Here is a 13837-nt window from a genome sequence, read left to right on the forward strand (position 1 = left end):
AACTGCAGTATCTTCAACCAATGTGTGTACCGTTTCCAACTTCGAAAAAAAACACCAATTGAAATTATTCACTATCATGTTGAATTTTATAGCACTGCCCTGTTTTGTCTCAGAGTTAATTTTTTTCTCAGTAGCTGGTACAGTGCTGTGTTTTGGATTTAGTATGCAAATAAGGTTACATGTATGTGAATAGGCAACAACTAAAACATTACTGTGTTAAGTAGTGCTTACTCTAAATGAAGGACTTCTCAGTTTCCCATGCTCTGCCAGTGACCGGGGCACAAGAAGCCAGGAGGGAGCAGAGCCAGGACAGCTGACCTGAACTACCCAAAGAGATGTTCCGTACCATAGAACATCATGCTCAGCATATAAAGCTGGGGGAAGGAGGAGGAATTGGGGGGGGGGGGGGGGGGGGGCGGGGGGTGAGGGGAGATATGTTCGGAGCGATGGTGTTTGTCTTCCCAAGTCACTATTACACGATTGAGCCCAGCTTTCCTGATGATGGCTGCAAACCTGCCTGCTGATGGGAAGTGGTGAATGAATTCCTTTTTTTAATGAATTCCTTGTTTTGCTTTGCTTATGCACGTGGCTTTTGATTTACACCGATTAAATTGTCTTTACCTCAACCTGCAAGTTTTCTTACCTTTTCAATTCTCTCCCCCATCCTACTAGGGGAAGTAAGCAAATTGCTAAATATTGTTAACATCAATAAGTGAATGACCAATTAAGTCTAGAAGAAGTGTAATGCAATTTTAAAAGATAATTGGTAAAAAAAAAAAAATAATCAAGGAAAGACAAATTCTGGAATGAGCTCCTTCGCTAATGTAAACCAGCACAGATGGCTTGACTAGAAAAGCACTGTGTCATTCAACATCACTATGGACCTAATCATGCCTCTTCAGAAGAATACTCTTACCACCAACTCATCCAGCCAATGACTAGATCTAGGACAAACAGACAAATTTAAATGGACATAATTACTTAGGTTTAGCATTAGAAGGATCTAAACCATTCTTTTTCTAAACAGTGTCCTACAATTTACAGCTCTGATTCTCATTTCATTTTGTACTAACATAAGGCACTGACCTGAACAGAAAGTTAGAGGAGGACAAAACCGAAAGTTTGTTATTTTATTTCAATATTTGATCCATACATTGTAGTTGTAAATAACTACATATAAGAAACTTTAAGAAGTACACACAGATCTCGTATCATCTGTGGTGTAAAAGTAAAAACACACTAACATAAATTAACTTAGCACTAAACTATCAAGGACTTATTTCTCTGACAATCCAGGTAGTTGGTATTGAGTGATGATCAAGCACTAACCCTGAAAATATAGGTAGGAATAAAAGATTTGATTGGTCTTCAGTTAAAATAACTGCTTTCTTCAAGGTTTTACAGTGTGAACTGTTGAGGCAGGACCTAAACATTTGCTTACATGCTTAAAGAAAGGGGTACAAGACTCAGATTTTCTTGTAAATGTTTCATGCTTACTAGTGTAATTATTTTTATTATGGACTATTCAGTAATTCATGTCCTAATTGTGCAACTTTTAAATAACAGCATAAATATGAGCTGATTGATATAGCTGATAAATATTTAGATACTAAGCAGATTAAAATAGCTGGTTCATATTTAGCTCCTGGAGAAGGACAAAAGCCCAAATGGATGGCAAGTTCAATTATAAAATGATCCTTAATAAATTCACCCAGATTGTTACCTACTAAGTGTGTATATGCTCATAAATGAGCATTTTAATAAGTATTTTAATAATTTTAATTTTAATTTAATAACTATTTTAATTCAGTATCAGTTACCTTATGACAAAAACCACTTTAAAGTAATAGCTATTTTTATAACCAGAGAAATACGAAACTTAATTTGAAATATTTAACAGGAGATACAGAAAAAGCTAAATGTGAAGATGGCATGCTCTTCCAAAGCCAAAGTAGTTCTGCAACTTTTGAAGCAAGCTTCATAAACTTTACTTAATGAAGTTCTGTAGACTAAGTAATCAGTTAAATACATATGTTCACAAACAAGTCCTTATTTACAGGACTGATTATGATAACCTATTGTAAGAACAAGCACCACGCATTTTCTGGTCAGTTTTCAGCCTAATGAGTGAGTAGTTTCTCTTTCAGCTTTTTTTTAGTATTTTAATATCAGGAGCAAGCTGTTGAGCCATTAACATATTTATCTTTCCCTTTTAAATTCCTACTTGAGAAATTGAGTTCAGTGTGTGGTAATAAACCTCAAAATCTGGGGAGAGAGAAATGCCTACTTAATCCACTTTTACTTCCTCCATATTACTGATGCCATGAAAGGCATCGTTCACCTAACCTGACTTCTGCGATGTAAGATTTACCCAACCTAAGCCAACCTTCCCTAACCCGTTGGCCTCCTTCACTCTCCAAACACTGCAGCAGAGGCTTAAAACTTGGCTTAGATTAGAATTTTAGTTTCTAGACAGACATGAGGCCTTTCAGATTTAATTTTTCAAGCAGTTTCCCAGAAAGTTAGAGAAGCAAAGACTTTCCAAAAAGGACCAGAACAACAACATTCAAACATACATTCCTCTTTCAGATAGTTAAGTAACTGTTTTCCACTTCAACTATTGAAAAAAATGAAAAAGAGGAAGCAAGGGAAGGGACCAACTTATTCAAGGTGCAAAAGTTAAAAAAAAAAAAGAAAAAAAATAAGAAAACACCTTCTTTCAAAATTATTTTGCCCACTCATAAAAACATTGCTTTTTCCATTCATCTGTAAAAATACAGCACGGATCATTAAGTACTTTAAGATTTAGCTACACACATTGAAATCAGATACGCTGTTTACATAATTAGCAGAGACACCCAAGAAAATACTAAGATAAATGAAAAGAACACAAAAAAGCCGTGATAGATTGAATTAAAAAATTCATCAAGTCTCCCGAACAACAGTCCCTGACAGCATAGTAAACTGACCCTGGGCTGTTCTTCTGTCAGTGTTACTGAGCCTAATGCAAGAATTGGTGACTTTGTCAATATTTCAGCATGAAAGACCCTCTGACTGTTAGATATTTTTAACATTCTTATTTAACTGACTTTTAAATCCCGATAACCATTTTATTGGGGGTGGGGGAAAGAGTTGGGGAATGGAAACACAAACATAATAAAATAGACATTCAGCTAATGAATGAATGCATTTCCATGTATATGAAGGTAAAATTCTGTAAGATCTATAAATAAATTAACCCTCTGATTAATAACATTGATAACAAAACATTATTATCGAAGGACTGGAGTGTAGCTCTAGTGCTTTAAACTATCCCTGCTGTAGACACCAGTCACAATATTAGCAAGGAACCTGTTTTTCTATACCCCAGGCAGAGACACCAGAAATGGAAACACTTGTGAAATATATTACCTAAAAATGTGTATTTTATTTGAAGGCTACATCAAACAATGGTACCAGACATTTTCCTAGATGAATTGCTGTATTTTAGTAGCATTTTGGGAAGACTACACAAGAATAATGTTCAAGGAAATCTGAATCCAGGCTAATCCAAATCATTTGCAAATTTTGATCCAAGTGTATATTTGCAGGACAGGTAAAAAGAGCAGTCTTGAGCACGGCACCCATGGGTCATGTCTAATTTTTGCCCCCAAAAAAAAAAAAAGTTTTGTGGTTTCAATTTATTAAGAATTACTTTTTAATGAAATTAAGAACATATTTCTTGAGCTTCTGTTTAGTGTTTTACATAGTATTACAAAACCATCTAGTTTATCCAAAGTTGGCTGAGCTCCAGTAATTGGAATAATGATCATTACATGTTTGTTCTGTATTCTTTGCATTACTTAAAGCTTTGGCTGTTTAAATTGAAAGCACTATATAAACTTAAGATAATTATTACTGTATATTACAGGAGTCAAAAGACTGGGGAGGAGCAAAAAAATTTAATCTATCAATATGTAAGTGGTCTTTGAACCCCCATATTCCACTTCAGATGTGACAGCATAATGCCATTAAGTTATCATATTGTTTAATCTAATCTTCCAACATACATTACAGCTTATATGATAAAAATCTTATTTGGGAAACATTAATTTGCCTTGCAGATTGAGGAGTGTGGAAATAAGGCACCTTCTAGTTTCTGGTTTGCATTATTGATAGAACTTGTAGTAATTCTTCCCTTGGAAGTGATTAAAGAGGATGAAGGTTAAAACTCAGAAAGAGGAGACGTAAATATATTAAGTGGGGGACAAAGACCTGTTATTATTTGCAATGACTACAAAATATTTTTTTTTCTTTTCTAAATCGAGAGGATTTTCTCTTGTATTTTTTTTTAAATCTCTAATATTTGAGTTTAGAAAAAAAATCTCTTTTTCTCTGGTTTCTTTTCTCCAGTGACAGAAACCATTTCATTCAGCAACCAGATTTAAATGGGAGGTATTACTTGAACTTTGCATCACTTCAAAAGACAAGTAGCAGTCAGTAAAAAGCAAGCTACACTTCCCAGTGTCCAATCTCTTGGACAGTTGTGTGAAAATCATTTTACAAGGGTATTGGTGTTCCAAACACTAGGTAAATAGCATGTGGGGATATTTCAGAAAGCCCACAAGGATGAAAGATTTCTTAGCCTACATTAAATCTTGATAATGCAATAATGACTCTTCTAAAAGGATAATTCTAATTCCCCTATCTAGTGCAATAAAGACTGTATACAACTAATCTGCTTTGCCCTTTCAATTAAACTCGTCCAGGACGTTCTATGTAGTCAGCACCCTGAATGAGTCATTAAAATTCTCGTTCTCTAAGAGTTGTGTGCAGGCGCACAGTTGTTTCTAAATTCCATTAAATCCAAACGGTCTTTATCGCCCCATGACCACTGTGACTTCAATCAGCCAATTTAATTACCTTACAAAATTGTCAGCAGAAGCAGAAAAGAAAAACAGGAAGGGCTGTGACGTTATCAAATTGAAATCTTCCTCTGTGCTGTTTAATCTAGACCAGTCAATAACAATGCTTCTCACCTCCTTGCTACTTTCCCGAGGCTCTTAACCTTACTCTTCTTTCAAAGATCTCTGTTGTTGTTTGTAAGGCTGATTTTGAACTCCTCTCCATTAGGATGTTAACACATATTGAAAGCTTCTTGTCCTTGGCAGCAAAATTTTCATTGGCTCTAAATGCTGGAATTACCAAGCCACGGACCTCTGAGGGCTGCCACAACAAGTGTTTATTTTTCAGATTTTCATCACACTCTTGATCTGAGGGCAGACTGCTTTCCCCACTAAAAAAAAAAAAAGATACGCACAGTTTCTTATTTCTCTCAAATACAGGCAGAACGGCTACCTCCTTCCACTAAAAGGGTGTCAGTGCAACATCCAAGGGAAAGAAAGTGCATATTCAGGAGAGCTAATGCAGGTCCGGTCTAGGAAAACTACGTGATTACCCAGTAGGTATTTTTCACTGGAACTTTTGTCTCATACCCTTTTGCACAGAGCTATCTCTGTTGTTCCGTGACTTGCCGGGTTTGAACGCTGCTGGGCAGGTTCACGCGGCCACCGCTGCCCCAGAAGGTGCCGTTGGGCACCCGCCGCCAGCTGCGCCAGCGGTGGGCACGGTGAGCCGGCCCCTTCCCTGGGTTTGCCACGCTCGACCTCGTGAAAACAATTATATGGAGATAAACTTAATCTGTTTGAGCAAAGGAGCTCAGCTAAGAAGTGCGTCAGATGAAACCTGTGCTATGTCTTCACGGAGAAAGACTCCGGCGTAAATTCCCCTTCCCAGGTTCCCACACGGAGTTGAGAACTGCGGTTAGGGTTGTTTTTTTCTTAAAACCCAAAGATTATGTGATCATATACAGCTTTATTTTGCTATTATTATTTTAAGGAGGGCATCAGTAAATTACTAGGCTTTGTAAGAGCTTGGTGTCGGGTTCTGTTTTGGGGGGGCGGGGGAGAAGAAGTCATTAAAAAGTTCAAAGCTCTCCCTTCATTCCTTGAGAAGCGTTTCCATCTCTTGGCTTTCTTTTGTTTTCAAGCTGGAAGAAGACACCCACGCATTTCCCTTATAGTCCATTGCACCCCGTAACACTCAGCTCCCTTCTCCATCTGCCCGCAGTCAGGCAACTCCAAAGCAACAAGAAGCCGAGGCTACAGACGTGGGCCTCTTCTTTACCCTTACATCTGAACGCGCTGAAGAAAACAAAGTATCTCACGAAGTGAGGAAACACTTACCAAGCCTGCGGGCCCCCTGCGGTGCAAGGCTGCCCCCGCGCTGCCCCGGATGCCGAGTCAGCCGGGGGAGAACGGAGCGCCATGGCCAGACCGCTCCCGCCGTCCAGCCGCTGCTTCCGCCTCACGCCTTGGCTGTGGAAAGGCGAATTGCTCGCGGCAGGCAGAGACAAGGCCCGAAAGGGGCAATTTAAACAAAAGAGGGCATTTTAGAGTGCTCCAGATATCAAAGAGTTGATATTCATGGCCTGCGTAGGTAAGAGAAGAGTGGTTTTAAACAGCTCGGGCTCTTAGTGCCTTGGGCAAAGGGAGGGGCGCGTTTATGGCAACGCAGGTGAGCAGCTACCGATGGTTAACGACTCTTAATAGCCTGTTAATTCAGTCGTACTGGGCTAAGCGCCGAGATGCCCCCAAGGAGGTAAAGGGAGAAGCGAGGGGGCCTACGGAAAGGTGGTGGCGGAGGCAGAGGCCAGCCCCGGGCCCCGGCTGGGCTGGGCTGTAGATGTGGCTGTGCCGAGCTACCTGGTGTTTCTGGGGAGCCGCTGCCCTGGGTCTGCGATTACACAGGAGCGAGTGACTCGGCAAGCTGCGAGACGTGATCCCCGATAACGGAATGGATGTGCCGGCGGTCACGTATTTTGGCTTTTGCACGGTGCCAAGTGATAAGGAAAAGGTTTCCATCACACTTAGCACAGCGGAGAGACAAATACCAAGCTGCTGCTTTTCTCCCTCGTCAAGATGAGACCTGTCCTTTTCCCCACAGCAAGGGTTTAGGACCGCTCCCGTTTGGAACCCTGGAAAATCTTGGGCACAAGCCTCACCCTTAGGGTTTCCTGGACTTGCTGTTGGGAAGCTATTCAGAAAGGACAAGGGAGGGATCCTGGCCACACGCCCCATGAAGCGAGGTGTAATTTAGGAAGGGTGCCTGGTGCGATGCCCAGATACCACGTTGCCCTACTCCAGCAGCAGCAGGCGGGCGTCCAGATGTCTGAGTGAGTGTCGCTAGGGAGGGAATTACACCATCGCACCAGCTTCTCCCCGTCTTTGCTCCACAACGCGCAGGCAAAAATACCCACCCCCGCATTTGACAGATAACCCTGGCGGCTCGGCTTCCCTGTGTGGTTGCTGAAAGGTAGCTTGAGAACGAGAGAGAGAAAGGACATGCTGGCTAGTCCCAACAATGAGAGGAGCCGTGGGAAGGACAATGCGAATCCATGGTGGTTAATTTGCACATGAGGAATGAGAGGGCTGGAGTTCTGGCAGGCTTCAAGCTCTCCCCTGTTGCCATAGCGCTGCCGGCTGAGAGAGAAGAGCGGGGGCTGGCAAGCTGCCTCCTGGAGGGAATCTCCTCAGATTTCGCTTCTCCTCGGGAAGGACTCCACAGAAAGGCATCAGTATCCCGTCCTCCTGGTCGCAAGGACACCCCGAAGGGACAGATAGCGCGGGAACCCGGAGGGGGCAGCGGAGAATTCCCCTCTCGGAAATAACCGAAGCCTTTCCACAGCTCATTCCCTGCTCCTTCCCTCCTCCCCACCATGCCCTACACAGAGGCAGAGATGCCTCTGGGGAAGGAGCGGGAGTTCGCGGTCAGTGACAGTCACTCCACACCTGGACCAGGCTAAATCCAGGCTCCTTAAAACAGAGATGTGCAACAGGCCCGGCTGAGCAGGGCAAAAGTCTTCTTTGCGCTCTCTTACGTCTAACGTTTTCCATACAAATATAAACTAACAAACCGCTCCCTACATACTTCCAAGGCTCAGAGATGGGTTGGCGACAGTTCTTTGGAAAGACTAGAAAAAGCATGCGGTGAGTCAGGAGCGGACTCACACTTCTCTGCTACAAACGGTGGAGCGAGCACAGCCCGCTAACGGCTGTGTGACCGGGCGGGAAGGGGACTCAGCCCAGCGGAGCAGATGCGTGCACGACCATGGCAGCGGGCGCCGGCGTCCCTCTGCACCACCCTTCAGTCTCGGGATTATTTGTTACTCTACTCATTACCAAAACGCTACTCTCCAGGGCTGTCTCTATAGGTATACTGGGCTAGAATTCAGAGAGCGCTCTCATCTAAAGCAGGCAAGCCCACCTCTTGCTAACGGTGCGCCCGGGAAAGATGTTTACATAGCTAGCCTTGGAAGTCGTTCAGACTTCTAGAGACGGACCCTCAGCACCGGTTCTGAACCCCGGGTGGCGGAAGGACAGGCAGCCGCGCAGTTCCAGGCTGCAGGCAACCCCAGCGCTAGTTTCACGGCCGTGATTATGGATCAGACGGAATGCGAAACAAACCCCGCAATGATATACGGACCCGTTTAGCCATGTCCAAAGAAACAAGCATTCCTGAAGACGGTTGCTAAGAGCAACGTGCCTTAAGCACCACCTTTAGACCAGATGGAAGCAGAAAATAAGTACTACTAGGAATTCAGCACACGAGATCTGTAACAGCCTGGTGACTTTAATCATTACCCACCTTCCCCTCCGCACAAAAGCGTGCGCGGGAGGGGGTGAAATTTAAACAAAATCAAACCAAGGCACTACTCCCAGGCGGAGACAAGAGCTTCCAGCGGCCCCCAGAACTGGATATAGAGGCTGCTACAGCTTGCCGCGGCCAGCGCGAAGGCGGGAGATGCGCGATTTCCCCCCAGCCCCGCCGCCGGCGGGCGCCGCTCCGCTGCGGACCCAACTTTCGGCCAGTCCCCGCCGCCTCCCGCGGGGTTGGGAGCTCCGCCCGCGGCGCCGGCCGGCCGGGGGTCCCAGGGCTGCCGCCGTGGCTCGCCCCGGAGGACTTCCCCGGGCCGCGCAGCCCCCTGGAGCCGCCGTCAACTTTCATTCCCGTCCTGCCCTTCCTTGCTGCGAAACTTCTATAGGGGATGCAGCGGCTGCAATGTCTCCCTCGCTTGCCTGCTTGCTCGTACACGCGTACACACGCGCGCATAGGCAGGCAAAGCTGTTGAGGTTAGTTTTCACAGTTCAGCTGGAATAGTCTTTAACATGTAAAACCTCTCTGCTTTCCTGGAAATTTCATTCTGATCTATGACTCCCCTCTCTCGCTGTCTCATTTCTTTTTTCTTTTTTTTTTTTTTTGGAGGGGGGGTGGGGGCTGACACCTCATACAACTTTCCTCGCGTAGAAAGGCTGCGTCTTTGAAACGTATCGCAAAGGCTCTTTCACGACCACCGCTTAAGACACATATCACTTCTCTAACTAAACGCCACTGAAGTGACAAGCCAGCAGGCAGCCGCTTCAAGCGGAAATCAGCCCAAAGGTCTCACTCAGATCACAGCGTCGCGCCCACACGGGATCGGCTCGGGTGGATGGAGACGGGCGGCCGAAACTTAACAACTAGTTGACAGATTTTTAACTGATCAAGCACTGTATTAGCGATGCTTTCCACTACTATGGAAACAAAAATGTGCATTACGAGAAAGCCACGCAAGCAGCGCAGAGCCTTAGGCAAACGCATTTGCCAGTCATTTTTCTCGCTATTGTTATTATAATTATCATCATCATCGTGCCGTTACTACGGCTACAATGAGCTGCAGCCACAGAAGAAAAAAAAAACAAAACCACACAGCAATTCATCCCTCCGGATGCAAAATAAAGAGGGACTTCGGTGCCTCACTCCGGTAGCACGTCCCAGCTCTCCCCCAGCACCCCCTTCTGAGTCAATCCTATGTATATCACATTGAGGCTTAAACGCAGAATGAAAAAAGTGTCGGCAAATCTTACCAAATCTTAATACATGTGTGGTTCCTTGAGAATATCCAATCCACAGTAAGCAAAGAAGGAGTCTAATGATGCATCTGAAGACTGAATTAGTTAGAATAGGGGAAATAATCTTCATGATGTTTCTATGCACACACACGCTGCCTTACTTCCCCCTTCTAAGCCGTCAGGTTTCCCGGTAGGGTGAGAATGAGGATACGTAAACTGATGGCCCTCAGACACGATCACGGCATGGTCACAGAGAGAGGAGAGAGTCTACGCTTCCCAAACCCATTAGCAATCCCTGCATGTTCTTCATTCACTGCGCCAAGGAGCAACCTTCAACTGCAAGGAATGGTGGGACATCCATGTTAGTCGGGGGAGAATCCTTGAGAAATCCAAACACACACAATGTCCAGCCGAGTAAACCTGGGAGGCAAGAAAGGAGGAAAATCAATAGGTAATCCAGCTGGAGAAATCGCTGAGGTATCGCCACATAGCGAGAGTCAGTGAGCACCAGCCGTTTCAGTGGCGAAGCTTTTGCCGTGCTCCCATTCTACTGCACTGCTGCACAGCTTCTGACGCGAAGCCAAGATTAAGTGAGAGAAATTGAGATAGCTCTTCTCTTCTTAAGGCTGCCTGTCAGACAGCCTTCCCAATTTCTATTATGCAACCGATCTGATCGCCTAGCGTTGTCAGAGGAAAAAACAGCCTGGTTTTATTTACATGCTTCTAATTGTTATTAGTATTTCGGTTGCTCTAACAATAGCTATAAGGATCTGTAGCGGCGTGGGGGGGGGGGAGGGGGGGGGAATGGGGAGGGGGGGGGGTGTATAAGGGAAAAGGGAATCGGTTGTGTAAAAATCAATTCGTGCATTTTAATAGCTGACTGCCTGGGTCGAAATCACTTAGCTTTAGAGTTGTGAAAGAGGCGGTTGACAATAAAGTCATGCAGGTTATCAGAATAACGTTTAGGATAATATATATATATATATATATCCTGATATTTCCACTCACTAACTGCTTCTCACGTTAATGCATGAAATAGGGTAGTGATGGCTTGTTTATTGGCTGTTCCTAAGAACTTGCTCCGGACCCGGTGATTACGGAGCACCAGCCTGCTTTCACAAGGTAAAGGGGAACCGGCAGCGCCAGAACAGCCTTGTTGAATGCACAGACCTGTTTTGCTCAACTTGCTTGAAATTGTAATGTTATTTAAAAGACAGTAAGTTGGGGACTTACTAGTTTATGTTTTACACTTTATTCTGCCACTCTCTTATTTTGCACTGCTTTCCTTTCATTCTACTATTATGGAAATATTGCTGTTCCTCCCTGTACTGAGAGATCTATGTAGTTTGTCATTTTGCAGTCCTCGGTGAGAACAATAGCACTTCTCAGTTTGATAGTGGGGTGTTGAGTTTCTATCTGCAAATGCAGCCACCGACTTTTGTCTTTTCACCAGGTGTTCCAAAAAAGATAAACTCATTCTGTGGACTACTTCAGATTTTCCTTGGAAATACAATTAGTTGTGTGCTTGTATCTATTAAAATACCTTGAACCAGGACTGTCAGACTTTGCAATCTAAGAGAAGCTTTTGCTGAACCTACTTAAGCTTTATTACAAACATTAAAAGATAATTCCTAGATTCCCCACCAGGAAAATTAATTCATTTTATTCTACATTCTGCCTACAGACATCTTTTGTCTCCTTTATCTCGCTCCTTGCTTTTTATTACTAAAGAAAATACCACTGAGAGACCTCCCCCACAGATACATACAGATGAGCACAGAATAAACCTGACTTTACAGAAATAAATGCCGATGATGCCAAGCTAATGAGAACACTCTGTGGAATCTATCAGAAGTAGAGCATGACAGATGTGAGGTACAGTTTATTCTTAAATAACATCTGTGTATGGTAGACATGTAAATAGGTAACAGCAGCATTTAAATTGTAACCTGTAATGTTGGTGCTCTCTATCTCTAAGAGTGTTAGCAATTCACAGTAACTTTTTGTCATTATGGCTTACTGATTTTCTCTGCACGCATTTACTTAAAACACTGTAAAATGCTGATGAAAAGAAATGTACATTCTGCGAGAGGATTATTAAACATCATCGATTTTTTTTTCCTTTAAGATGGAGGCATAACTGCAGTGTCAAAAATAAGTATCATGAATGGCTAGTTCTGCAGTCTAGCAGGGAATTCAATCAGACGATTTGACTATTGGAGCACTTTAAAAAGAACACCTCGTGTTAAAAGCAAGGATATCTAGCGACTCCTTCAGTTCACATTTAGAATATCTCCCAGCAAAAATGCAGAGAGATGCATTTTCTTGTATTTTCTATTTCGTTTATTCTCTTATACTCATTCATATTTTATCTTAGTCTAAGGAGAAATAAAACCAACCCACGTGAATACTATGAACGTTTGTTGTGTCCTTCCCCTGGCGTTGCTGAAATAAAGGGCTTTAGGCATCTTTAAATACTTTTTGAATTGTGGATGCACAGAAGTAGCTTCCTGTCTAAATGGATTTTTCCTTTTTTAAATTCAATTCAGTTTTGGTGAGCAGTTTTGAAAATACAGTATTCATAATCAGCTTTAGCACATTAGACAAGACATAAAGTTTGGGCAAAGTAACTCCTGTTATCAATCTGATTTTATAAGGTCTCTTGAAAGAAACCAACCAGCAGCTATCTGTAATCTAAGCCCAGCAGAGCTCCTAACTCACCGAGGGCTTTATAACTGAAATCATAAAACAACTTGTGATTAATTCCTTCTACGGTTAAATATCCAGCAGCCCACAGGACACCCCTGGTCGCACGCCTAAGCTGAGCCCCATCTCCGTTCCCCCCGTGCTCGCACCCGCCACCGCCGGCTGCGGCCCCGGCACCGCGGACAGCGCCCGGCGCGGCCCCGGCGCAGCGGGAGGTGCAGGCGGGCGGCTCCTCCAGCACCACGGAGAGCGCCCCCCGCGCCGCCCCGCCCGCCGCCGCGCCCCCGCCCCAGCCCCCGCCGGTGTCACGGCGCATTTTCTTTCCCTTCCAGTCACTTCGCAGCACGGAAAGGAAATTAAAATCTGTTATCGGCTTCTTTAAAGACACATATTATAACCTCGATTATGTTAGCTGGCCAGCTATTCTATGGCATTTTATGGGTTCAGAAGGAGTACAGCTCTCCTTAACTGCTATCACACATCGCCTAATGCTCTGTGTTAACATCACTCCCCCCTTCTTTCAACCCCTAGCTCCCACCTTGAAGGAAAGTCGCAATCAATGCAGAATTATTTTCTCAAGAATATCAGCTTCTTATGAAAAAGTAAATCTTGCAAGACATCAGACGTTTAGAACTCACTAAATATTTGGTGACTGAAGATCACTTATAGACTACACAACTAACTAAAGCCTCAGACTCCTCCACCCTAGATTCCTTTTCGGTTATTTGTACTTTAGCGTCATTTGTCCTTCGGGGAAGGGAAGGAAAAAGAAGGGTAGCCTTTAAGAAATAGACTTTTGTTCACCCTCCAGAATGATTTCAATATGAAAGCAGGTAAATGTTCTTAACGCCTTTCAGATTTCCTTCCCTGTGAGAAGTACAGCTCAAAGGTTGGAAAGCCCTAAGAAAATGTTATACTGGAGAAGCTGCTCTTGTGTTTTGGGGACTTGTTACCACTGTGACACAGGGTTTTTTCAGATTAAAGTATTTATGAAAATGCCCCCTACACTTCAGTGATCAGCAACTGGGAAATCTACAATTTTTGAATGTATGGGGTTTGATTTGTTTTACATTTTGACCATCTATTGTAGACAAGGTGGTAACACATCTTCAATACACAAGAACAACTTTCTAAAGAAGCTGATATAAAAACCAGTATTATAGCTTTAGATAGGGGAAAAAATAGACAATCTGAGGCCTTTG

General features: G+C 43.6%; 1 protein-coding gene across 1 annotated transcript in view; it reads right to left on the reverse strand.

Moving 5' to 3' along the window:
• GRIK2 (glutamate ionotropic receptor kainate type subunit 2) overlaps positions 1 to 13837 on the reverse strand; it is a 415167-nt gene that overhangs the window by 399326 nt on the left and 2004 nt on the right. Inside the window, exon 2 of the mRNA XM_056344643.1 lies at positions 9945 to 10349. Within this exon, the coding sequence (XP_056200618.1) occupies positions 9945 to 10059 (115 nt within the window). The 5' untranslated portion in view covers positions 10060 to 10349. The remainder of the gene's footprint in view (positions 1 to 9944; positions 10350 to 13837) is intronic.

This window comes from Falco biarmicus, chromosome 6, assembly GCF_023638135.1.
Source record: "Falco biarmicus isolate bFalBia1 chromosome 6, bFalBia1.pri, whole genome shotgun sequence".
Classification (NCBI taxonomy): domain Eukaryota; kingdom Metazoa; phylum Chordata; class Aves; order Falconiformes; family Falconidae; genus Falco; species Falco biarmicus.